The sequence below is a fragment of the Boleophthalmus pectinirostris genome, unplaced genomic scaffold (genome assembly GCF_026225935.1).
Source record: "Boleophthalmus pectinirostris isolate CB_2022bp ecotype Guang Dong unplaced genomic scaffold, ASM2622593v1 HiC_scaffold_5, whole genome shotgun sequence".
Classification (NCBI taxonomy): Eukaryota; Metazoa; Chordata; class Actinopteri; order Gobiiformes; family Gobiidae; genus Boleophthalmus; species Boleophthalmus pectinirostris.
In genome coordinates, this window is record NW_026571404.1 from 14,290,044 (window position 1) to 14,317,670 (window position 27,627).

A 27,627-nucleotide genomic window follows, 5' to 3' on the forward strand; every position below is an offset into this window, starting at 1 on the left:
AGGACAAAAAATGCCAACCTAAATAAACATGCGAATGTGACAAAACACAACTCCGGGTTTTTTGTGATGAGGAGACAACGTTATTAGCCAGGCTTTCGTCACCTAGTGTCTACGCTCAATTTGAAGTTGTAGACCGCACACCGGCCAATCAAAGAAGAGCTGTGAAATCATGACATCAAACTCAAGCGCCTGTCTGTGTCGAGATGGATGTAGATGAAGCCAGACATTCTGTGTTGGCAACGATTCCCGAAATCGAGGATTTAAAGTTGGAACTAAGAGAATGTTTGGTGAATTTTATCAAGGGGAAAGACGTTATTGCCCTTCTTCCTATGGGATTTGGCACATTACATTTGTCACGACCAAACAGCGGCCATTGGTTAAATTAAAAAAAAGTACCCGCCTACTGTCGAGCAAACGAATCCTAATGCTGCAAGGCCAGACGGTTTCCACAAAGTGAAACCGGCCAATGAATCATTCTACAACATTATAACATAGATTAGAAAATAGCATAATATGGGCTTTAAAATGTGATGGGATACTTGAATTTACCTCACTTTTCCAGCAACAATTTATCCAAATGAGCAATCAAATGAACAATAGACTGTTCACTATACTTCTAAGTGACTGAGGGTGTTGCAGGTGAGTGGGATTAGCCCACAGTGAATGAATAGGATTAACTTGAGAAGGACATGCCTCCACTAATTAGAATCCCAAGAGCTTTCTTCAAGACATAATCAAATAAATTATATTTACTCTCACCCAGGCACTGTGCTTCCTGTTACTCAGTAGGAGAGCACATTTCACTGTTGTCCATGCAATCAGAGGCCAGGTTTAAAGACTTCTCCATAAATGTTTAGAGTGGCTGGAGAGGAATGAAACTGATTAAAGCCAATAGGGTGAAAAACACAATACTGGTGACTGTTAAAGGTCTTAAATTACTCAAAATGGACTCAAAATGGAGCTTCCAGACATGTTATAATGTGTTGCCTTTTCAAAAAACATCATCATTCATTATTATTATTAGTCTTTCTAACAGAGGTGGGACCAAGTCGTTGTTTTGCAAGTCTCAAGTAAGTCTTAAATGTTTTACCTTAAGTCTAAGTCAAGTTCCAAGTCAAATACAGACAAGTTCAAGTCAAGTCTTGAGTCACTGGCCCATAAGTCCAAGTCAAGTCCAAATTGTCTGTTTTGATCTTCAAATTCTTCTTCGTCATTTCAAGTCTTTAAAAAATATAGCTTAGATTTCTGCAATTTAGATAAGATAAGATAAATTGTACTTAAAAAAAAATAATAATAAAAAATTATACTTAAGAAAATCATGGTATATTTATATATGAGTATTTGTTTATTTATTTATTTATTTATTTGAGACAGGGACAGCGCACAATTTTTGCATTAACCTTAACAGGAGAGATGCATTGTACATCAGGCTGTAGCATCAGTGCTAATTTCCACCTGTCGTCCCTGGGCAGGTTCATTGATTGATTGGATTTTTAACTGACTTTGACTATCAACTGACTATTTATAGAGTATATAAGAGTTGTAGAAATGTTATTTTTTCCTTTTTAAATGTGTTGACAAGATCTTTACAGTCAGAATAGAAAGAATTCAGATTTAAAAGAGCTTCTAAGTCTCAAGTCCAAGTCAAGTCCCAAGTCTTGCTCAGTTTTATCAAGTCAAGTCGCAAGTCCTAAAAATAGTGACTCAAGTCTGACTCGAGTCCAAGTCATGACTTGCAAGTCCTACATTTCTACATCTACATCATCTACAGTTCTACATTTCCACAGCTCAAAATGCTGTGTTATTGTGTTAATACTTGTGATGTCATCAGGTGGTAGTTTCCAAGTTAACAGCTCCTTTTACCTTTTGTTTAGTAGAGATTGGAAATTCCAGAGATTAAATTATCCAAATGATTCTTGTGAATTGGCATGGAGTTTAAAAACACAGTGTTAAACAAAACACAGCTCCAGGAACAGTGTGTTTGTGATGAAGAAACAACATTATAACACAGATTAGAAAATAGTGTAGTATATGGTCCCTTTAATCTGTACTTTCTAGGTACATTTATACAATTATACAATTTAGCCTATGTCATTGCTGTTTCTGGGTTTCAGATGACAAGACAACAATCTAGTATAAACCAAAAATATATAACACAGATGGAAAATTAAATTCTACATCATAAAATACAGATTATATTTCCTGCACTTTGTCCATTGCCTTCCATTTGTTGTTACACAAGTTAACACAGTGCGGTATAACATGGAGGCAGACACAAGGACAGAACTTCTTTTCAGCTCAATTGATTAAAACTTAGTAATGCAGAGATAAATTCTCCGTGAACAGCTTTGCACAGATTTCACAAATTAAACAATTTCCCAGACTGCAAAAGACGTCTACCCCACACCCTATCTGAAGCTGATAATTGAATTCCTTAATTTTATCTCAGCCAAAGTTAATGACAAAAATGTGAGTGTTTTGCTTATGTAAGTAAAATATGTTTTCTTTTCTTACAGCGGTGTCCTTGGCCCTTGCTCTCAACGGAGTCTTCACAAACACAATAAAACTGATTGTTGGCAGGTAAGATGTATACTATTTTATTTCATTCTGAATCATTTATAATCAATATTTGGGTTGAATACTGCATAGTTTAAAGATTGTGGTAGTTCATCCAGCCCTTTGAAGTTTGTTGACAGCTTAATATTTGCAGGAGATAAGTACTGAAATTAAAGTATTGGTGGTTTTCAGATCCTTGAAGGTGATTGATTACTTTGTACTTTGCCATGAAATATCCAAAATATACACTACTGGTCAAAAGTTTAAGAATACCCTAATTTTTCCAGTTATTTATTGCAATTCAAATCGTGCAAATCCAATGAAGAGCTTGAAATGGTACAAAGGTAAATACTGAACAGGCAGAGGTTAAAAAAAAAAGCATGATGATCCAAAACACAAGTCCAAGCTCTGCCAAAACTACTTCAGGAAAAAAGAACAAGATGATAAGCTTGAAATCATAGAGTGTCCAGCACAGTCTCAGACTTAAGCCCCACTGAGCTGGTTTGGGATGAACTGGACAGAAACGTGAAAGCCAAGCAAACTACAAGTGCCACACATTTATGGGAACTTCTGCAGCAAACTTGGGAAGAACTTTCTGAAGAAGATTTGATTTCTATTGTAAAAAGAACAAGCCACGAATGTGTTCAGTTGTTATTTGATGAGTCAAAAGTTTAGAATACATTTTGGTCTCTAAATTGATTCCATGATTTATTTTTCAACTCCAATTGCTTATTTGTGTCTATGCTTTCATTTCACAGTGCAATGACACCATAAACTAAATAATTTTCAGTCAAAAACTGGAAAAAGTGTGTTCTAAAACTTTTGACCGGTAGTGTAAACGCACAAATATTGAATCTGATCGTTTCTATTAATGACCAAAGAACTTACAGCACAACAACAATCTACTTTTCAACCACTCATTTTAGCTGCTCCCATCTGTATTAAACATTATTAGTTTATAGAATGTTGTGATGTTTTCTAAAACCCACCAATATATTTCTTGTTTTGTCAGACCCCGGCCAGATTATTTCCAGCGCTGTTTCCCTGATGGACAAGTGAACGTGAAAATGCTGTGCACCGGAGAAGCAGAGGTTGTGTCAGAGGGACGCAAGAGCTTCCCCAGCAGCCACTCCTCCTGTAAGTTCAACACTGTCAGTTCACAGGGTTAAGACTCAACCGGCAAATCAAACTTCTGTTAAACCCAGTCGAGAAAAGCTCAGACATCTTTCCAATACACAAATGCACAAAGCACTTACAAAATAGCTAGAATTTTTGCTAAAGTAGTCTGAAGTACTTCTGTCCATGTCCTCCTCCCTAAACCATGAGGCTGTATCGTATCGTCAAAAGTCTCACAATAATATAATATGTACAGCCACAGTATATTGAATTACAAGCTCCTTTGCTTAGATACATGGTTTTATAGTAGCAACAGCTCATAAACATCAGAAACTACATATCCCATGATAAGTGATGCCACTAACTCGCTACTTAGTAATGCGTTACTGTAGTCCGACTAGTTTTTTCAGTAACGCAGTGCTATTTCCAAACCAGTAGTCAGATTTAAGTTACTTATCTAATACACTGTGCATTACTATTTTTGCGTTTCAGGGCGACGTTGGTTATTTACTTATTTATTTATTTGGCGACGTGGGTTATGTGACCCCAAAGATCGTAGAAATAGTCTCTGGTGACACGTTTCCGATGATGTTACGTCATCTCCGCTCCGCCACAAGTCAGATGTAAACAATGGAGGGAGAGAGGTACGCATTTTGCAGCTGGAAATACAAACATTATTTTGATTTTATTTCAGCTAAGGATGGCAACATAAAGGTTCGTTGTTCACTCTGTACTGGCGACAAAGTGTTGTCTGCCTTCAAGAAGACAACATCAGACCTAAAGAAACATCTAGAGACACAGCACGGCACAACCACGGGAACAGAGCAGGTCCCGCCCGGTGTGAAGAAAACAGTAACGTAAAATAACTTAGTTACTTTTAAAATCAAGTAGTCAGTAACTTAACTAAGTTACTTTTTAAAGAAGTAATCAGTAGTCAGTAGTCAGATTATTATTTCAAAGTAACTATGGCAACACTGCCCATGATTCATTTCAGTGCAGACAACATGAAGAAATATGTTTTTACTTGAATTCTTGGTCTTATGATGGAAATAATTCACACCAAAATCTTGTCAAGGCATTTTAAAAGCAAAAAAGTATCCCATCTACAATTATATCAGCCTCTCCAAAGTATCGCAATAAATATCATACCCTGAGATGCATATCATGATAATGTCGTACCAAGAAATGTGGATATCGTTACATCCCTACTGCCCTGTGATTGGTCCACTGGTTTACCGGGAAATCACAACATCGAGTGTCGAGCCAGATGGATTTACGCAAGTTTGGGAATTCACAAATGCTGTGAGAATGCATCTTACATGTTTTGTTGCGTGTATCAATGAAATTATTACCCATTGTGTCTTCCTTCTGAGGTTATTTTGCATATTTTTACATATCTGAATAGGCAGTTAGTCAGTGGCTTACATGTGAAAGTGTTTGCAGATGTTACTCACACAGTTCACAGTTTATAAACTTGTGTAGCGCTTTTTTAGTCATTAAAATTTGGTTTCCATGAGAAAAATATGACATGAAAAAAAAAAAAAAAAAAACAAGATGCGAAATGAAGAAAAGAATTAACTTTTTTGTGCCACTGTGCTGTCCACCCCTCCAAATTCCTACTTCTTTTTTCTTTTTACAAAACATTAACTTTTTTAAAATGAAATGCAAATGATAAACTACAAAACTATAATTACTCTCAAGCTGCATTTCTGTGACTGCTTGACTTCAGTCTTGATCAACAAAATAACACAGTCCCTTCCTCACTACTTTCTTTGCTCAAAGGTAATTATACCCTGTTACTGTTTATTTACACTCCCCTGGCAGATTGTCAATTAGTTTTAGCTTTGGTAGATTAAGTTTGAGAATATTTAATTTGATTTTGGGGCGTACAGCGAACGAAGCTATTTACTAAACTGTCACGATCGGTGAGGAGAGCATTGGGTTTTCGGGTGCTCCTCCGCACTGTGTTAAATAATTCACATGTTATTGTGTTGTCCGGAGCATGAATTTTAAGTGTTGTTAGCAGATGGGCGAAGGCTGCTGGAAATACACATACTAATACAGATAATACGGGAGGGCACAGACTGTTGGAGTAATACTTATTTTTCTTCATATAGTCGTCATTTATGAGTTGTTGTCTGAGATGTTTGCAGCTTGTTTTTGTAGGACTTATTTATGGAAAAGTTGAGACTGAAGATGTGTTCTCAATTATCCTGGTTTGGTCCTCATTTCAGTCATAATGTAGATTTGTTTTTGTTTTGTTTCAGACCTGGTTAATGCCCAAATTAGGATGATGTTTGAGCAACACACTCTTAAAGCAGACCTATTATTAAATCGACTTTCAGGGCTTTTAACAATGTTTTAGTTCAGTGGTTCCCAAAGTGGGGAAATTTAAGGGAAAAAAAGCATTACATGGTCTATTAAATGTAGTGTGAATTATTCTTCGCACTGATAGGAGGCCATGGCGCATAACACTTTGGGAATGGCCGGATTTGAGAAATATTGTGTTACATTAAACTTAAAAGAAAAGCCCAAGTTTGTCCCGGCTCCTCTACTCAAAGAAAATGTCTTGTTTAGAAGAACTGACAAAACATCAGAGGACAATCCACCCAGGCAGGCTGCTGAGGAGGTTATAAATGTTGGACAAAATTGTTGGAAACCCCCTCAGCCAATTGGAGTGTATCCTCAAAACCCACCGAAAGAACAAAGACCGCCACGACGTCTTCCGAGAAAGACAGGTGACCTCAAGAAAACAAAGAAGAGAAACCGGCTTTTGAAAGTAAACAAACTTGTCAGTCACCGAATGTTCAGGCCTCCGCACCAAAGCCTGAGGTTATCAAGGTGCTGCCTTCAGAACCAGCGAAAGAACAGAGACCGCCCGGACGTCTCCCGAGAAAGGCAGGTGACCATGACACTGCAGCAGAACACGGTGGAGAAAAAACAGCTCCAAAGTCTGAGGTTGTTGAGGTGTACCCTTCTCACTCTCCAAAAGAACAGAGACCACAAAGACGTCGTCTGAGAAGGACAGCAAACAGGAAACAAATGGAGAAAATAAAGAAGAGTGTAACCAAGACCGGACTCTGCTTTTGTTTGATGTAATTCACTTAATCTAGATTTACACCAGGACCCTCCTTCCCCACATTACCCCTCCCCAAGCAAAAGAAATCCTCCCTTCTCTCATTCCAAAACCCAAAAACACCTGAACATTCCCGACCTCCAGTTTGGCATCTTGTACTCTGTTATGAATAGAGGAAAATCTACTGTCGGATCAGGTGAACTTTATAATTTATAATAGTCAATTTAACAATGAAATACACTTCATTTGGGTGTTCAGTGGAGATTTCTTGCACTAACTGGCGTTTCACAGACCTGTCGAAGCTCAATTCCCAATAGAACTGGACTATACGGACAAAAAAAAGAAAAGAAAAATGTTTTATGAATACATTTTGTTTTATTAATTCGAGTTTTATCTTTTATGAAACAATAGAATCTTGTGTGTGTGTTTTATATTAGAGCAGTGGTTGATAAAGGGGCCTTAGGACACTTTGGGAATGACTGGTATAGTTATTTCTCCTTTTCATTTACCTTCTCGAAGTTGTATTTAGAGTGATTCATGCAAGTTTGAGCAATGTTTAATCACTTATTTTCAAGACACCATATACGCATACACCCACTGCTCTGTACTTACTTTGTTCTCCAGTTTTCTCTTCTTTTTTCTCTTATTTTCTCTTCAATCATTGCTATGCGTAGGATTTGGCAGCATCGTGTAGTCATTTTGGTACAAATAAAAACAAAAATCCAAGGCTTGCGAGTGTGATCTGCGGCTATCGATCCGTTCACAACGCTTTATTGTGATGTTTATGCATCTGCGGAAGAGGAAATCATCAGACTTTTTTCTTCTATTAAGTTGTTTTAGATGAATGTTGCGATTTAAAATGATCCATGGGTGTCATAGATTACAACTATACAACCGAACAAACCCAACTTGATTTAAATGACTGTGAGAGTTTGCAGTGGTATAATAATGTAGAAACTAGGGATGGGCATTCGATTCAATTTTCTTAATCGATCGTGGGGAGAATTAACGATCGATTATCGAATAATCATTAACGTTTTTTATATTAAAATGTATCATCATTATTATATCTGCACTACTAATCTGCATAAATAAATTCAACTCAACCACTCTAGAGCCACATCAGCCCGTTTGAGATTATAAACTTTGCACAACTGTCACAGAAACGAAACTTAAACTGCATGGCTAATTTGCATAAACTAAGCAAAGAAAAAAAAAACAGCTCTTGTGCACTGATGCGGTTAAAAGACACGACTCAGTGGAATACAGGTTAGTGTGACCATATTTGCGTTTGTCAAAACCAGGACACTGTACGGGAGGTGGGAGGTGGGGCCTCGTCATCGACATTGCGCTACTCTCACCTGGCAAAGCTTTTTCACGTTTTCGGTGTCCTGGTGAGCTTTTTTTCCACTGGACACCGAAACATCTGTGCTGCTTTGTGCACTGTGCACATGGACTCACACTTGTCCCTAACCCTAACGGAAAGCGTAGAATTTCCAGTACAAGTCATTGTTAAATACGCATTTGCGCTTCGGCAGGTTGCAGACTGACCGACTGTTTGTGTTTGCTCGCTCCTTCTGAGTGCAGAGAGCCACATGTCCGGACCCCCGTTTGGTCACGATACGCACAGCAACCTACATTCAGTTTGTCAATGAAAATGAACATAATCGATGAAATTCTTAATGATCAATTATCGATTAATGGACTAATCATGCCCATCCCTAATAGAAACAGTAGTATTTATGATGAATCCGATACAATACTGGTATCGGGTATCTGTGCTAGTTCAGAAAAATCTGATGAATTAAGTATAAGTTCCAGGATATCGCTTCAAAGGCCAACTAAACTTGCAAAAAGATGATTATCCCAGCTTGCATTGGCTCTTACTCTTGCGCTGCTACTGATGGCACAGAGTTAAATCATTTGAGCTCTAGCAATGCCCAGTCCCACACCAAAAAGCAAAATAAGCTAAGTATAAATATTGTCCGTGGATTCATGAACTTTTAATGGGGTGAAGATAATTGCAAGTCTACATGGTCTGCTAAACATAAACTCCAGAAGCCTGTGGATATTTGGCTTCGGGAAAATATCAGTGCAACTGGCATCAAAGCAAAATTGTAGATGTTTTTCACCATAAAAGTAATGAATTAAATTATGTAAAAAAAAATAATAATAATGGCCAAATAATTTGTCCCAGTAAGTAGCGCTCCAGCTTTTGGCAGAACATTCGTAATCAGTGCTCAAAGAGACTTAATATAAAAGTCAATGGTTTTACTCAATTAAAACACTCTCAGTTATTGGAAATGAAAATGCATATTGATTACAGACATTTTGTGCATTTTAATAAACTTTGCTGGGTTTCAAATGATGCCACAACATTCTGTCTGTTGATTTGAACGCTTTAATTATTAGGTTCAGTGTGATTATATTTTAACATATATTGGATAAGGTGAGACAGATTACAATTCTAGTGCATTAAAATACCCAATTTATCCAGAAGCTAAAACAGACACTTGTATTATCTTGTCTTCAGATGCTCTGAGGCAACACAGCTCCCTGATCTGTCTGGTCCTGTTGGCTGTTATAACTTTAGACCAGCTGCTCTGAAGATCTCCCCAAAGTCCAGTGATTTGGCCTGATTTAAGATTCCCGAAAGTAGTTGAAGATCTTCATTGCTTGTGCACAATATTGTCAAAAATGAGACATGATTTGGCATTGTACACGCAGTCTACAACTTCTCACCAAGATGACTAAGACAGCCTGCCCCATGGCCTTGGCTAACTATAAATAGATTCTGGTGTTGCTTGTTGCTAGTGTGTGCAAAAGTTCTCCACAAAACTTTATTCTCTACTTGCATAATGTGGTTTTATCACTTGGTAAATCTTGGAAGGCTGCATCTCCATGTCCACACTGTTCTCTATAGGGTACTAAAAAAGTTTTGGATGCTGTCCAGATGTCCAGGCGGTGAAAAAGTTTACTGTAGCTTGAGCTGTTAAAAGATCGACAGTTTCCCCTCGTAGACAAAAAGACCAATAATCCTGTTTGTGTTTTGCAGTGTTGGGAGTAAAGCGTTTAATTAAAGTAACAAATTACTGTAATGCATTTATTTTGCTGTAACACAGTAATGTAAGGCATTACAGGGGAAAAATGTTAATATTTTACTTGGTACAAATGTCAGTAACACGTGTTATATTACATTTTTAAACTGGACTGAAGTGGTGGGTTTTTAGTTTTTTTTCTTCATACAAATTCGCTAAAATCACTACGATATCAGCAGCGTTGAAACACCATTGTTATGGTTTTCAAATGTCGGGACAGGCCCAGAGGTGCCCCTGTGTAGACCGTCGGGTGACCGTGAGCAAAAGGACCAGTGTGGAGCTCCATGCCAGACAGGGCTAATCGCAGATGATGCTCGGGTGCGGACACCCTGCTCCACGGGCACCGGGTTCTCTAAGGGGTGGTCCTAGATTTCAAGTCCTGGTCTGGTCCTGGTTTAGACCTGGTTTAGACCTGGTTTAGTCCTGGTTTAGTCCTGGTTTAGACCTGGTTTATTTCTTGTTGAGTTCTGGTTTAGTCCTGGTTCAGTTCTGGTTTAGTCCAGGTTTAGTCCTGGTTCAGTTCTGGTTCAGTCCTGGTTTAGTTCAGGTTCAGTTCTAGTTTAGTCCTGGTTTAGACCTGGTTTAGTTCTGTTTCAGTTCTGGTTTAGTCCTGGTTCAGTTCTGGGTTAGTCCAGATTTAGTCCTGGTTCAGTTCTTGTTCAGTCCTGGTTTAGTCCTGGTTCAGCTCTGGTTTAGACCTGATTTAATCCTGGTTCAGTCCTGGTTTAGTCCTGGTTCAGTCTATGTATGGTGCAAAAGTTCAGCATTTTCACACAGTTATTTTGGTGAGATGTAATGTCTTACATTTTAAATGCAGTAATATTGTAATGTAACAAATTACTTTGAAATGACAGTGACAAGTCATAAATAATGCTTTACAGTTTTGAAGTAACAGTGATGTTTTGTCATTTAAAAGACCACTCTCTCCACTCTCTACCTGAAAAGTTGTGCAGTGCACCTTTAACCAGAACCAGGTCGACCAAGGACTAAACAAATCACCAACTTGAAATGTAGAGCCTCAGATCCTGCTGTTTTGTGCATTGCATCCAAAGTAATTTACTGACTGAGAGCTTGCATTATCGTACATGGCTTATGCGGTAATTTCACAGCCTACTTCTAAAGCTTCACTGATCCTTCGGTATAATAACAAACTTTCACACTAGCTGCTCCTTGGACACCTGTGTAAACCTCAGAGGAGCAGGAGACATTATGGTATTATCTGCTGCACCTGTATAGATTACACTGCTCTAATAGCCTTATGTTGTAGTGGAGGAGTGATTGAGAAAAGCAGGATAGGGCCCATATGTCGGCTTTTCCAGGGAGCAGAAGAAATCTAATTTAGTGTAGCTGTCCCCTTTCACCAGGACGAGAGTTGTTGGAGTTGTATGCAAAAGTGCTTTACAAGATGAACAAGGGCAAAGAGAGGAGAGGAGAGAGGAGAGAGGAAAGAGGAGTGGGGAGGGCTGGATGCTTGACACAAGGACAGAAAATGGATTTACAATGTTGGAAAGAAGACGCCAGTGGATCATATCCGTCTGCTCCTCAAGGATCATCACAGCAAAGTACTGTACAGTGAGATAGTGTTTTTTTTTAAGCCAGATGCCCTTCCAGTCACAGTGTCAGTCTGGAGTCACCTCATGGTTTCTAAAGTGTATGCCAGCAGTAAGAGTAAAGCAACAAAAGTTGATTCAAATAATGATTACTTTATAAATCTCAAGCTCAGACAAACTTTATTCACCCACAAGGGAAATTACTTGGACACAAAAGCTTAGAATCGTAGAACAGATTAGATCTTAAAACAAACATCCAATAGAATGGGAATAAAACTAACAGCATTTGCAAAACATTGTGCCAAAAAGATGACAAATAATCATTTTTTTCTCAAACTTACCTCAAACTCGCATCAGAACAGAAAAGTACACATCAGAACATTTCAAGTTTTATGGACTAAATCTTGTCTAAATCGAATTTTTTTAAAAAGAAAGAAATCAAATAGAAAAACTTCTAAAACTAAAGCAAGATGATTAAAGAAAACCAAACCTAAAACTAAATCAGGACTAAATCATAGAATGGGACTGGACTAAATCCTGAGAAAAAAAAAAAAAAAACTGAAAATGACTCCTGTGTATCCAAAAAGTTTGTGTTCCATTTCTCAGAATCACTTCTCTAAAGTGTTTCTCAAAATGGTGATGCGCACCAGGTGTTTGGAGAATGCTATTTTCCAAAACTCACAACATATAAGCGCACATGTCGGCGGCTCAGGTGTGATGGGATTGCATTTCTGTTATTCGCTCCATAAGTAACAGAGTTATCAACATAGAAGAAGGCAGGAGCCAACACAAAAGCACATCCAAACACATATTGACCTTCTGCTGTGTTGACGCCTAAAGCTATACTTTTCTTTCCTCAAATGTTTCCCACTGTGTAATATAAAAGTCCATTCAGTGTGATCAGGTATTGGCAAACAGAATGCCCAGCCATCTGACATCTTTGATCCTACGTAAACAACAGGAGATTCAGTCACAGCGTAAATTCTTTTTCATTTAAAAACAAAGCTTTTACAATGTGTTTTATACTGAGTGTCAGGATGTTACACAGGCAGAGAAAAACACTGGCAACTACAACAGATTGGGTTTAAAACATCACAGGTGAATACAACTACTTTACTGCTACTCTATTACTGGTACTACAACTAGTGCTGTCAAGCGATAAAAAAAATTGAGAGATTAATTAATTATGATCTGTAATTAATTAATCAAATTAATCTATTTTTTTAAATCTCACCTAAAATTTGCTGATAAAAGCTTCAACTTGAGGTATTTTCATTTGAATTCATTATTACATTATTTTCATACTACTATTAACGTTTTTATATAAGTATCATTATGATTACTATTACTAATCTGCATAAATAAACTCAATTTTACAACATATAAACCATGAACACTCTAGAGCCACATCAGCCCGTTTGACATTAGAATGTGTTTAATGCAGCTTTGTGCAAGTCTCACAGAAACAAAACTTAAAATCGCATGACTAATTTGCATAAACTAAGCGGAGAAAAAAAAACGCTCTTGTGCACTGATGCGGTTCAACTTCTACTAAAGGACACGATTCAGTGGAATAAAGATGTTCTTTCTGAGACAGAGGGATGTTGATGGTGAAGGTGAGTCTGTTCTGTGTCTGTGTCGCGATGTTTTCAGAGATCAGACGTGTGCAGGTTTATCGCAGATGCGGGCGAGAACTGCACAGTGTGGGACTGTGTCCTAACAACACATAAAAACAGATTTTATAATAAGGAAGCTCGCATACAGAAACAGTAAAGTTAGAGCTTAAAAATAAGATTAACACGATTAAAAAACATAACGCGCTAAATATAACTGTAATTAATTAATCGCAATTAACGTGATAATTTGACACCCCTAACTACAACTCTAACTTATAGTATTACTTCCCTATTGTGATTTATTTAAAAAAAAAATTAACTTCTTTATTTAACGAGAAAATTCCCACTGAGTTTTAAAATTCAATTTTCACCTCAGTCCTGGCCCAGAGTGTACCCACTGTACATGTTGAACCCAGGACCTTTTTGCTGTGCAGCAAGAGCAGAATTACTATTACTATTTCTAATAAAGTTCTCATATCTAAGATTTTTTCCAGGACTGTACAAATTTAACAAAAGCATAAATTATGTGGATTTCTTCTCCAATTATCATTAAACTTTAAAACCCCTTATATCCTGTTCCCTCTTAAATCTTGAATTAATAACCACTCAAAACGTCAATCATGGTAGTTACACCGTAGAGAATAGCACTTATTGAAAGAGGTCCTTCACACTCCTCACTCTCCACTCCCTCCTTCTTTAGGGGTTAAGAGGAGCATGTGACAGAGCTCACAAAGCATCTACAGATAATAATGTGCTAACCGTATGCTGAGCCTGATTGGTTATTATGCATCGGATCTGGCTGGAGGCTGAAGCTGGTCCCAGAAGCCTTTGCAGAGGTCAAAGGTGACAAAACAGGAGAGAAAGTTAAACCGAGAGCAGTTTGATTGGCATGAAGCTATACATCATTACGGCATTACTGGTTTAGAGACATAAGTTGGAGTGAATGTAGTCTGCAGGGGCCCTCATTACAGGCTACTGGTTGGAGAATGGTGGTCGCTGGCTCAAACTTCAAAACATGCTTTAGTCCTGACAGAAGCCTTCCTCCGTCAGTCAGTGTGGAGCTGTCACATTGAACACCTGTTGGACGAATAGACAGTTTTTGGACTAGTATTTCAAGTCTGAAGAAAAATCCATTAATTTTGCCCATAGTTTGTCATTCATTTCACATTTAAAGAAATCGTAGCTGAAGTTTAGTGTTAGCAGTGCTCAAAAAAAAGTTTACAACGGTGCAAAAAGTTTACTTCAGGGTAGAACACAGATATAAATCATTGCTGATCCCTAGTGCTGTCATGAAAGTTCTATATTGATCTTGCATAGTTTTACACCAGTAGTGTCGTTCTATATGCCACAGAGTAGATTTTCTTGTGACCCAGTTAAGTTGAATTAGCATAAACATAAATGTGTGGAAAAATACTATGAAGTTCTGCAAGTGTCAGCTATAACTCGACGTGTGTTCTCATTAGAACACGTGTGTGTGTGTATATATATATATATATATATATATATATATATATATATATATATATATATATATATATATATATATATATATATATATATATTTGGGTTTTTCATGCTGTTTGGAGACGTCACATTGACTTAATGATTTCCTGGAGACTGGTCCTAATCTTAACCATAGTAACTGCTTGCTTAACTCTGACTCTAACCTAAATCCTGACCTATTTTAAAGTAAGGTTGTTACGGCCCCAGGCCTTAGTTCTAATTTGTTTTGTGTGATTTTGCTGAGTTCTCCTGATTCCTGCTGTGGGAGCCCTGGTCCCTGATTGGTGGCAAGTCTACGCCCACCTCACCTGCAGCCACCGCCCCCTATTTAAGGAGATTAGCTGCTCCTGATCGGGGCTGCTGGCCTTGGTGGCCAGTCTGCCATTTTGTTTGTTTGTGTGTTTAGTTTAGTTCTCTTTTGTGCCTTTTTTTTTATTTGGTCACTCGATTCTCTTTGTGGGCTTATGTGGTTTAATTTAGGGAACTTGTGTTTAGTTTAGTGTGTGTCCCTTTGTTAACCACTCATTATTGTGTAAGTCTGCATGACCCCTTTTGTGGCACAAAACTCAGTTTATTCTGTTGTTCTGTTTCTTAGTTTGGGTTATTTTCTGTATATTTTAGTCTTTTGTTAATTTACCTTTTACATTCCTGTTAATTAAACATTGTTTAATTTATTCCATTTTACATCTTGGTTTTATTTTTGTTACTTCCCTCACCCCAACGAGCTGGGTCGTAACAAAGGTACACTTTATTGTCCTTTTCTCTTCTGCATTTGACCCATCCTTCATTGCTGCCGCCTCAGGAGCAGTGGGCCCGTATGTGGTCTTGTTGCTAGGCTTGTTCAGCTGAAGGATTGACCTGTTGTGCTTGTTTTTAATCCATATCTGATCTAATAATGAAGAATTTATGTCATGGAGACCTGATTTCTGTCTCCATAAGAGAGGCAGGTCCCAATTGAAAGTCTCTACAGTGTGATAAATATCTGAACAGTATCAGCATTTCTGAACCTTTATTAGGACCAAACCAAACCAGAACCAAAAGCTACAAGAGACTAAAATGTGTGCTTATTTTGTGAACAGCACCACATTGCACTCGTTTAAAAGCCACGAGGCAGTATATTTGTCTCTGATTTTGCTTACGATTTCTTTCTTGTCACAAATTTCACAAATAAAAATTGTATTTCTGTAGCCGTACAGTTTTTATTCATGGAGGTACAATGCCAGCCTGTCCCACAAGGATGTACTTGGCCCATACTCTTGTTCTATTTTTTCGAGGTCCAAACTTCGGCAAAATAAATAACTCATGAGACATATTTGTCTGTAAACCAAAACAAACTTCTCCACTCTGAATGACCCCACACTTTAGGCAGCCTTATCCACTGTGGAAATGAATCGCCTTTATGCAACTAAAATCATTATAATAGGGTGTAATAATAAAAAAACGAACAATGGAATTTTCCTTATTCAAAATAGACGCATTTTGGTACATTTTAAACTGCTCCAGGGCTTTGTGCAATGTTGTTTTCAAACGTTTAATTGGACAAACAGAAAATCTGGTTTTCCTTTTGAGATGCTTTTCAGAGATAAGTATTCTTCTATTATAAATCCACGCCACAAAATAATAATAATGCTTAAAACATCTATTTAGTTTGGCTATATAGTCACTCATGAGTTCGTGTTTATGTCCCATGTTATGTCTTTAATTCATCAGTACATGCAGACAAAGTCCCTATTTCTGGAGAGAACAGTTTGACCTGTAATGTAAAATTTATAACAATTACCGTCAATCATAAAGACACTTGGAACTGTTGTGGAGAAGTGTACACCAACTGCTTGTCTCTACGATGTTACTGTGATGCCTGGAACGTTCCACAGTATCTCTTTCTGTGGAGAAAATAACGTGATGGTCAAGGTTTGGTGGGTTAAGTTATTGGTCAGATCTGGCGAGAGGCGTATCAACTCAAGTTTGTGTTTCAGTGTATTTTTGAGCAATTAAAACCCTGTGATATGAACTCAAGATAGAACAGTTCAATGCCATTCTGCTGAACATTTAATGCAAAGAAATAGCATCTAAATGAAGAAGTTAGTGTGCCTTTAAAGGTCCTATATTACACAAAATTCACTCTTGTGAGCCTTAAACCATGTTATAATGCTGTTATCTAATCAAAAACACATCACCAACACATGGGTTTTGTTTCATTCACACTAGTTTAAGTAACTCTTTATTAAAAGTCTGTCTACAGCTTTAATTTAACAGCTACCTTTTACCTTTTGCTCAGCATAGATTGGTAACCTGATTCATCAGCCAGTTTTACTTCATTTCATTTTGTACAAACCGTCTGCCCTCGCAGCCTTAGATTCCGTTCGCTCAACAGTAGGTGGGTACTTTTTATCATTTAACCAATTGCTGCTATTTGGTCATGACATATGTAATGCTTTATTAACTGGGCTAACTGTTATATTAAGCTTTTCCCAAATCCCATAGGAAGAAGGACAATAACGTCTTTCCCCTTGATGAAATTCACCAAACATTCTCTTTATTCCACCTTTTAAATCCTCGATCACGGGAATCGTTGACAAGACTGAATATATGGCTCTTGGCTGATTGGCTGGTGCCCGAACTCGCACTTCCGGGGTTTTTGCGAACCGTCTATTGTATTTTGATTCCTGACCTAGTTGCTGGAGAGAAATGAAATTAAGCCTGGATGGTAGATTGGCAATTCCAGGCCTGAAATCATCCAAATGATTCGAGTGAAGGTGTATGGAGTTTAAAAACACAGTGGAGCACACGTATGAATGAAACAAAACACAACTCCAGGTATGTTTTTGAAGAGGAAACATCATAACATAGATCAGAAAACAGCGTAATAGCGTCCACCTGAAAATCTCCATACAATCCAGGCAGTTGAAATGTTTTGCCCAGAGACACAACAGCAGTGCGCTTTACCATTCCCCAGTAACAAAGACCACCCCCATGGAGTAACCAGCAGCTCTGCACCAGCACTCTGCATGCACTCCTCTCTCTCGGTTATTAATTTGACCACAAGGGAATCCTATTTCAAATCTATTCAGCTACACGGATTCATTAGCACATTGTTTTGTTACCCTCCACCTGTTGCCTCTTCAGGTGTGGGCTCGCGGGGAATTAAACCTACTTAGACTGCAGCTGGCTAATATAATGCATTTATTGTCTTGTTTAATTAAAGCTCTTTTACATGTATAATTGTGTTTGGGTTGTCTTGCGATTCGTAGGCGTCGCAATCTCGCTATCTCACCTCATGCATTATGGATAGCAATGAGAGAATTTCTATTAGTACCGCCGTCAAGTGCGGAATCACTAGTTGAAAGCCTTGTGTAAATATATGGGCTGTAAATAAATGATTATCAAAGTTTGGGTGTCGCGTTCGCAATAAAACACATTTCTCAACCGCATGACGTCTCCCAAGTCATGCACAGATCGAGTTGGATTTGAAGAATACTTTAAAAATCCATTATGTTTTTCTATAAGACTGCTTTGTGGTGCGCTACATCTCCACCCCTGTTGTAATAAATGAGGGTTTTGAGTGCACTGGGGCATGCGGCGCAGAGGCACATAAAGCAGAATGAATAATTTGAGTTTTTCTCAGTCTGTGGAAAACTATAGCACTTCAGAGTTTATGGTTATTTGAGCAAAGATTAAGATCATTCTTACGAACGCCATTAACCTCACTCCGGCTCCATTTGTTCTTCTTATTTTCATTGTCTGTCACTTTTGTATTTGTTAGAGAAAAAATGTTTTATTGTTCGTTTAGTCATATTTCAGATTTTTGTTCAATTCAAGGACATGTGTTTACAAGAAAGTTATAATACAAGCTAGGAATGTCATGGTTCATGTTTTGTAGTGGTTGTAGTTTGTGTTTTATTTTGACATTTGTCCTGTCACCTTGTATTTTTGAGTGTTACTTCCTGTCTTGATTGTTTGCCCCGCCCTAATGTGTTTCACCTGTGTCTATGTGTGTGCATTTATACGCTGTGTTCTCCTCTGCCCTTGGTTGGTCCATTGTCTCTGTCCGAGTGTCTCTGTGCCTCTTGTCATGGCAATTTAGTCTCGAGTTTTGGATTTTTTGGTTTTGTCATTAAATATTTTTTGAAGCAGTCCTGCGTTTTGGGTCCTCCCTCTGTTTCCACGTGACAAGGAATATACAAATCATTGTGTTCTAGTAATGTGTTGCAGCAGACTGACATGTGTGGTGCTGTGAAATGAGTTAATCTGGAAGGACAATGGAACCAATGACCAGAAGATTCAACTACTTCACGCTGAGAAGCAGAGAAATCAAAATGTTGTTATTAGGTTCTTTTTTTCAGACCAAAAGTTAGTTTTCATACCTGACTGTTTCGACTGCTCACTAGCGTTCTTCCTCAAAGTGGTCACATGATGTTCCTGTGACGTGTTCGGTCACTTGATTTATACAGGTTTTGGTGCAGTCTTCCTACCGGTGGAGGCAGGATGACAGCACCATCTGCAGTCCGACTTCCTCAGGACAGTATCCCAGGTGTGTGAGAGTACAAAAAGCCCCCTCGTCCCGGTTTATAGTCCCATGGGCATGTTTCCGTGTTTCGACTGCCTCTTTATTCCAGCGACGGTGTTTGTTTTCCTCTGTCCCAATGTTTGCTCCGTCCCAGTCCATAATGTGGTTCTCTCTTTTATTGCCTTTACCTGCCTCCACAAGAAGGAAGACAGTGCCAAACCTGTATAAATCAGCTGACCAGACACATCACAACAACATCACATAACTACTCTGAGGAAAAGCGCTAGTGGGCAGTCGAAACTGTCAGCTATGAAAACAAACTCTTGGTCTGAAAAAAGAACCTAATAACATAAAATATCAGAAGACCAAATGAACTTTATTGGACCTTAAGTTAAACCCAGTTGAGAGAAAAACACAGGTGTCTTGCCCCTCCACAAATGCGCAAACCATTTCCCTCTGCACGTTTTTGAAATAGTCTGTATTTCTGCATAAATTAGATGAAATATGTTTGTTTGTTTTGGTTTGTTCAGTGCTGGCTTCCACCAAAACCACAGTGGTGAATGATCAATTGAATGATCAGTAGTCAGTCTGTGCACTGAAAGGTGTTTTCTGGACCTGTCACAAGCAAATGCTTCAGCCGGAGCTGATCAAGACAGATTGTGTGAAGTCACAAAAATTGCGAGAATGCATCTTGCTGGCAATCAAATCAAACGCAAAATCTACATTGACCAAACATTACGTTCAAATAAATAACACTTCCTTGGAGACAAGTGCACCTTGAGAGAAGATAATCAATCTAGGCAGTATAGATTTCTTCTTTTACATATGTGGAGTTAATTGGCCTTGGTTAGACGTCAATGAAAATGCTAAAATGACCCGTGTAGTGGTGCTCTGCTCTTGACCGCTCCCATAGTGAACACGAGAGCTGCTGTTCAGTGCTATACAGCTGACATGTCCCCGGGGTCTCTCTCTCTCTCACATTAGCAGAGCTTCTAGCCTTCTGCCCATGACTCACTGTGAATAATGATCACAGGTAACTCAAGTCTATGGGCCCAGCTGAGGACTGCTCCACTTACAACCACACTGACCGAGACACAATGTTCTTGGTTATCCACGGCTTTCAAAATGATGAAAAAGAAAAGTTGTCATCGAGATTTACAATTTCAAATGAAGAGAATCTGCTGAAATGAGTGTGTTTTTAAAGTTCATACATATTCACCATAATCTCAATGACCATTTCATGATCATATTGACTTCACTAGGCTTGTCTTACTAAACATAAAAATTATACTCTTTGACAGCAATCCCTAATGAACTAAGAAATACACATTTAGTTTTAACCTTGGTGTTATTATAGCATAGTTTTTACAGGCCTTTTCTGTATGTTTCTCCTTGCATCTGGGTGGGTTTCCTTTGGGTTTCCCGCATCAATTCAAAACATGGAAGTCTCAAGATCTGGAAATGGTAACTGGGCACATAATGCTATAGCTCCTGACTGTTGAAGGATGGGTCAAATGCAGAGGAAGTGTACCTTAACGTTATTTACAATGGTGACTTGGGAATTATTGGAAATATAGTACTGTGCAAAAGTTATAGGCAGGTGCGAAAAAACTTGAAATTTTTGGCTGTCGCAGAGTTTGTTCGTCAAAGTGCTGGAGAGAGGTACAATGATGGTTTTCAGCAGGCAACAGTGAAGCACGGTGGAGGTTCCTTGAATGTTTGAGGCTGCATTTCTGCAAAGGGAGTTGGAGATTTGGTGAGGATTAATGGTGTTCTCAATGCTGAGTAATACAGGCAGATACTTATCCATCATGCAATACCATCAAGGAGGCATATGATTGGCTCCAAATTTATTTTGTAGGAGGACAATGACCCCAAACATACAGTCAAAGTCACTGAGAACTATCTTCAGCGTAAAGAAGAACAAAAAGTTGTGGAAGTGATGGTATGGCCCCCACAGAGCCCTGACCTCAACATCATCGAGTGTGTCTGGGATTATATGAAGAGACAGAAGGATGTGAGGAAGCCTACATCCTTCAAAAAATGTATGTAAGTATACCCAGAAAAATGGATGCTCTTTTGAAGGCAAAGGGTGGTCACACCAAATACTGAACTGATTTAGATTTCTCAGTTGTTCATTCACTGCATTTTGTTGATTGATGAAAATAAATGATTAACACTTTGATTTTTGAAGGCATTCCTAGTTCACAGCATTTTTTTTCACATCTGCCTATAACTTTTGCACAGTACTATATATGGTGTAATATTTGTAGCAGTGGTAGCGATAATGGAATACCTGTAGCCTATTAGCAAGAAGTAACCAAACATTCTTTAAAGGCTCACTGTGTAACTTTTCTGGTCGGTCAAATGATTTTCTCCATTTAGACTTAATTACTTTGTCTGGAATGTTTCACACTGTGGCATAGTTACAGGTCAGATAAATGGCGAGGTAACCCTGCTCACAGTCAGAATGTGTGTTATAGCTATTTTTGAGTTATAAAACCACCTGTTATTGAATAAATGTAAGGTAGAGCTGTTTCATGTCACAGAAACAAGCAGGTGAGGGACCCATGACCAAAAAGTTACATAGTGCACCTTCAGTTAATTTGCTATCCCCTACATGTATTTCTGTTTCTATATCCTGAGTATCCCTCTCACCACACAAAGGGCTTTCCTGGTGTAAACGTCCAGTCAGCAGAGCGAGCCAGTGGTTCATGGTTAATTTAGCCCTGTCCTTTGCAAATGAGAAATGTAATGGTGTGAGCGCTGGGAGAGCTATTAAAAAGACTGGTGTGCGGCCTTTGTGATTGGAACAGTACAGGAGGCAGACAGCAGCAGATGGATGGGGCCTGCTTATAGGATAAAGATCCAGGGTGGCTTTAGGAGAACAGCTTTATTTCCTATAAAACTGACCAGGCAGAGCAGGGGGCTTCTGCAATCACAGGGACAGTACCTGGGCCAGAAATGAAAACCCCAGGAGGTGCTTGGTGTGGGCTCAAAGTGTAGTCTTTTTACACAACTTTGAAATGTGAGGTGTTGTCCTTTTGAAATTGGTACATTGTGTTTACTCAACCGATTGGATAAGTTCTCATGAAAGGGGTGACAGCGTCGCCCAATAACCCAAAGTTGGTTCAGTCTCATTTTTACCACTGCATACTGCCATTGTGTCCTTGAGCAAAACACTTCACCCATCATGATTATGTAATGTGTGAGTGTGTTGTTATAGTTGCAGGGGTTTAATATTAAGACTTAAAATGCACCATTAACTTCATTTATTCATTCAGTCTTCAAATAATGAAGTGCTCATCACCAGAGCAATTTGTGACTCTGATTATTCTGTGTTTGAGTTTAAAAACAAAAGCGCTCACAATGGTTTATATTTAGAGGCTTAGGAAAATAAAGGGATCTAGTGTTTTTTTTTTTTTTTTTTTTTTTTTTTTACAAAGAATACATGTATATAGCTATCTATATCCAGTGTTGGGAATAGATAGCTATATAGATAGCCATATATTTTGTGATTTTTTTCCAAAAACACACAGAGTCTGGGCAGGTCCAAAATAAGTAAGAGGCGGATTCATTTTTCAGTTCACAAAATGAACAGTTTGTGTCCATTGCCCTTCTATGATTATTCTTTACAAGATAATGGTGATGTAGAAGTTTGAAGCAGATTTTCCTTTGCTTGTTGGTGATGAGATATTTGTGTGAATAGAGTCCAGCTGCTAACAGTGCACGGGTTTGGGAGGTGCACTTGTGGCGATAGTCGCTCTTTTTCCACGGCGACTCATTATAAGGCAAGTTTAATTGAACATGAGCCAAGTAAGTTCCTTTTGAAAACTTTTTCAAAGTTTGGTGCACAGCGTCTTCACTCACGCCTGCTCAAACCGCCGCCTTCGGGTGCTGCCACTGTCCTGACGCTTCCCCAGTTTAGGCTCCACTAATGACATCACTCTGTTGCAGCCAATGAAATATCGGCAGGGGTAACCCTGTCGTCATATCACTGCATACATCTCAGAATGTCTAATAAACAAAATGTGAACTAAAATTACTACTGAGTTTGGAAGAAATATCAGAATAAGTTTTTTTGTTTATTAAAATTCAATGTCAAATATTGGTAGGGACTATTTTGTCTTCCCCAGATATTGGTTTTGACATTGACCCTCCATCTCTATGCAAACCTACTCCCTTGTTCTGAATACAAATTTTGAGTAACTGTATTCCAGTAGTTCAGTATTCAGAATGCAGTTACTTATCTAAAATCAAAGGAATGCATGTGATACTTGATCTTCAAACTGCACAGAATTAGAGAGAAAAATGTAAAACACTGCTTTTGTTGCGAGTGTGATTTTTTCCTTCTCTGATCAGCTATATATATATATATATATATATATATATATATATATATATATATATATATATATATATATATATATATATATATATATATATATAAATGCATAACAAATGGTCAAACAAACATAAATCTTTTTTTGTTTTTAATCCTATGTTGCATTTTTACACTACAATTTAGATGCAACTCAGCGTGAAAGTTCTTAGTATTCAGATACAGTACTCTGATTCGACCATGTATTGGAACACTTTACAACATTTTAATGCAGGTATTAGGTATTCTGTAACTAAATACATTTTCATAGTATTCCTCCCATCTCTTTCTATAGCTGTACTTGTACTGTGGCGTTTAGTGGACATAATGTTCTGAGCCGTAGACCAAACTGGCCAACACTGGTAATACAAGAGTCCAAATGCAGAGGACCATTAGGGAAAGCTTTTTTATCCTTCCCTCACAATTTAAGAAACAGCTTATTATCAATTTCCTCCAGTCACAACAACATTACTTTTTAGTATCTATCTTAAAAATAAATTGCTGTTTGCCATTTTAAAGGATGGGTCACTGTGCTGTGCTATCTTAATAAAATCCAGTATGAGCCTGCTCCACCTGCTGTCCAGAATCATTTACATAAAGGAGCAGTGCGGTTTAAATGAGGCCAGCACTTAGCCCTGACAGCCAGACATCTGCTGGACTCCTGCCTCTGCCCCGATATAGCTGTAGTTTTAATATTCCTGTCCCGGTTTAGGATGTGGGTGACAAATAGGGGTCTGTGGGTGCTGATAGGTGCTGCCTGGCCTAATGCAGTTCACCAAAACTAACAAATTTGCTCCATGACACTTTCTAGGACCCAATCACATTTAGCTCATACACTAAAATTGGACTCACACTGATAAAACAGGCCATAAAGAAGTGGTTTTATTTTGTGTTAAAAATAATCCATAATTAACTCATTTCACTTTGAATAACATTGAAACTACTGTTAGTATTCCACATTATTGGTCTCACTGTTGCATTCGTAACTTCCTTCCCATTTGAATCCTTCTAACTGTCCTTGCATATGTTTTTCTTGTTCCACTTTTTTAATGTGCCAAAAGATAAACTCTATGGAAAACTTTTGATGCAGAGTCAAGGTTGCGCGGGAGTTTTATTTTACCCAGAGCCCCCTTTCTCTTCAGGCTCGTCCAACTTCTTCATTCCCTTTTATTCTAAAGAAAAGTTCAACAACAGAGATATCCACACATATAAAACAGACTGTTAACCTTTGAGTTTGAATGCAAATGTTTACTTTTGATCTTTGCCCATGAAGTGACCTTAAAAACATACATTCAGCCTTGAGCCTTCATCATATTGAGCAATGAAGAAATCAACTCTTTGCATAACTCACTTCTGCAGGGATAAAATTTAAAAATGATTTATGTGCCCATTTGAAATGTCTATATGTTATTTAGTGCACATTTCAATCTCTTACAGGAACATTCACATTAGAAAAAAAGAAAACATTACAATAAAATGAAATATGTTTGTGGCTTGTGTGGTTTGTGTTCCTCTTTTCTGGCTGGGGGGGTTGCAAAGTGCTTGACTTCATGGTAAAACTGAGCAATATTGTGATAAAACTGGATCTTGATCTCATTCCTGTGACGATCTGCTATTTTGGTAGCCTGATTCATCAGCTGGTTTCACTTCGTGGAAACCTTCTGACCTCACAGCATTGGAATTCGTTCACTCAACAGTAGGCGGGTACTTTTTTTTATTTAACCATTCGCTGTTATTTGGTCGTGACGTATTATAATGCGCTGCTAAAGGGGCTAACTGGTTTATTAAGCTTTTCCCAAATTCCGTAGGAAGAAGGGCAATAACATTTTTCCCCTTGATAAAATTCACCAAACATTCTCTTTGTTCCAACTTTAAATCCTTGATCTCAGGAATCGTTGCCAACACAGAATGTATGGCTCTTCGCTGATTGGCTGGTGCCTGAACTCGCACTTCTGGGGTTCTTTCAAACCGTCTAGTGTATTCTGATTCCTGACCTAGTCGCTGGAGAGAAATGAAACTGAGTGGAGGCACTAGGTGGCGCCAGCCTGGCTACTATTTTGGTAATGTTATCCAAAAACTCAACAGTGACAAAACAGATGTTATAATCATCGGCCCAAAAAACCTCGCCAAACCCATTTCAAACTTCTGTTCCATTCTGACAACACTTCACTCCCTCCATTCCCACTCATCTATAACCTTGGCATCCTCCTCAACCCCAACCTCTCATTTGAATCCCATGTTAAACAAATAACCCAGACTGTCTTTTCCATCTCAAAAACATCGCCCGACTCTGTCCATCGCTCACTTTCTCTGTTGCTGAATCCTTAATCCATGCATTCATCACCTCCAGAATAGACTACTGCAACAGCATTCTTTATGGCACAGCCTCAAAAACTCTCAGTAAACTGCAATGCATTCAAAACTCCCCTGTCCTCCAGAACCTTCACTGGCTCTTCGTTCACTTCAAAATCCTCTTCATCACCTTCAAAGCTCTCCACAAACCAGCCCCTCCCTTACCTCTCTGACCTGCTCCAGCTCCATCACTCTCCCTCTTCTCCTCCAACACCAATCTCCTGTCTCTCCCCTGCAGGATCTTACCTGGCTTTACAAAGATGAGTAGTTCTGGAGCCATATCCTGTCTCTTTGATTTCATAGAGGGTGATTGGCAGATGCATTAACCATAAAAATAAAGCACTCAACCTTTATTTATCTCAGGTAAAAGAAGTTATATATTTTGCGAAGAATGTTACAAGAATTTTTGGCATTTGTGAGGCTGCTGTGGTTGGACTGTCTTAGGTTTGGACGAAGGATTTTCCCCTTCTTTTGTCCAGTTCTAGGGTCCTCAGGATTCAAACAGAATGTAAAAGGGCTGGCTGGTCAGACAATGCAGGACCAAGCTCCGAACCTGGGTAGACAGAGGCTCGTCCATCGCCAACCCCACCCTCTGGCTCACTACTTCAGCAGTTTCATGACTGCATTGAACTCTTGTTTAAAATCCACTCAAAACCCATTTAGAAACACTTTAATGTTTAACCTGCTTTTATAATTATGCTTATACTTTATTTTTATTTACTTTTTTTTTATGTACTCTAATTGTATTTTTGTCTTATATAAGAGATACATACATAAAATGGATTATATTATTACTATTATTCCATTGTGATTCGCTGATTTCTCTGTTTAATGCTGCTGTCTCCTCAAACACAGACACTTTTTCCCACTCATTTTTCCTTATGGTGTACCTTATGGTGTGAGAGGTGGACTTTATTTGCCTCTTTAATGGCAATAGAAAAATACAAACTGTGAGTCATGATAAAATCCAAATTGGGATCTGAACAAAACTGTCATAGGCCCTCCTGCTGCTGCCTTAAGAGGTGCAACACCAAAGCAATCTGAGGGACACCAGAAAACAAACACACTTCACTGTTCACTGGTCTACCTTTTTCTGACAAAAATGCAAAAAGAGAGTGATACTTACGGTGACTTCATAGGAGGACAGTTGCCGACAGAGCTGGAGTGCTCTCTTCTATATCGGGGTGATGAACAACACCAATTGAAAAGACAGGATTGCTTTACTTTTTACACTTTGCCAGTCAGATCATTTTAGTGGGATGTGTGTCCTACAGAAAGTGTCTTACCCTGTTTGGTTGACAAAGACCCTGTATTTGAGCTAGAGAATCCATCACAAATGCAGTAACCACAATGAAATGCACAGAGACCGTAAAGTGGGCACACACGACTGAGTGCAGCTCACAAAAGACCGTATCGAATGCACAGAGGGTTTTTGAAGTTCCTGAATGCTTTGGACAAAAACACGCTGTTACTGCTGCCATGTTAGAACACATGAGAGTGAAAATAGGAATATCGCTGACTGCTTATAACTGTGTTTAAAACAGGCTTTTAGACATATGTGACAGGCATAATATCCACACTGAACTGACAATTAAACGCCATTTGAAACAGAACTGTAATTGAACCACATATTTATAGACATTTTAAGTCTAGATGTGAAAGAGCATCAGACTGTTCTGTACATGAGGAGATCGTTCAAACATTTTCTAATATTTCTTATGCCCAGTTTCTCTACAGAGGTGGAGGTTACAGTGGTAACACTTTAAAATAAAGTTCCCTAATCTTTACAAAAAATATGACTGGGTTGTGACAACAAACTTTGACATAAACCCATTTTCTCTTGATATGGTTGTCACCTCTTCTCAGCCGAGG

The 27,627-nt window shown here is 38.4% G+C and overlaps 1 protein-coding gene across 1 annotated transcript in view; it reads left to right on the forward strand.

Annotated features, from left to right (window-relative positions):
• The window catches only part of plpp4 (phospholipid phosphatase 4), a 176,602-nt gene that overhangs the window by 141,932 nt on the left and 7,043 nt on the right, over window positions 1-27,627 (forward strand). The window contains exons 4-5 of the mRNA XM_020933594.1: window positions 2,517-2,580; window positions 3,569-3,693. Coding sequence (XP_020789253.1) covers window positions 2,517-2,580; window positions 3,569-3,693 — 189 coding nt within the window. The remainder of the gene's footprint in view (window positions 1-2,516; window positions 2,581-3,568; window positions 3,694-27,627) is intronic.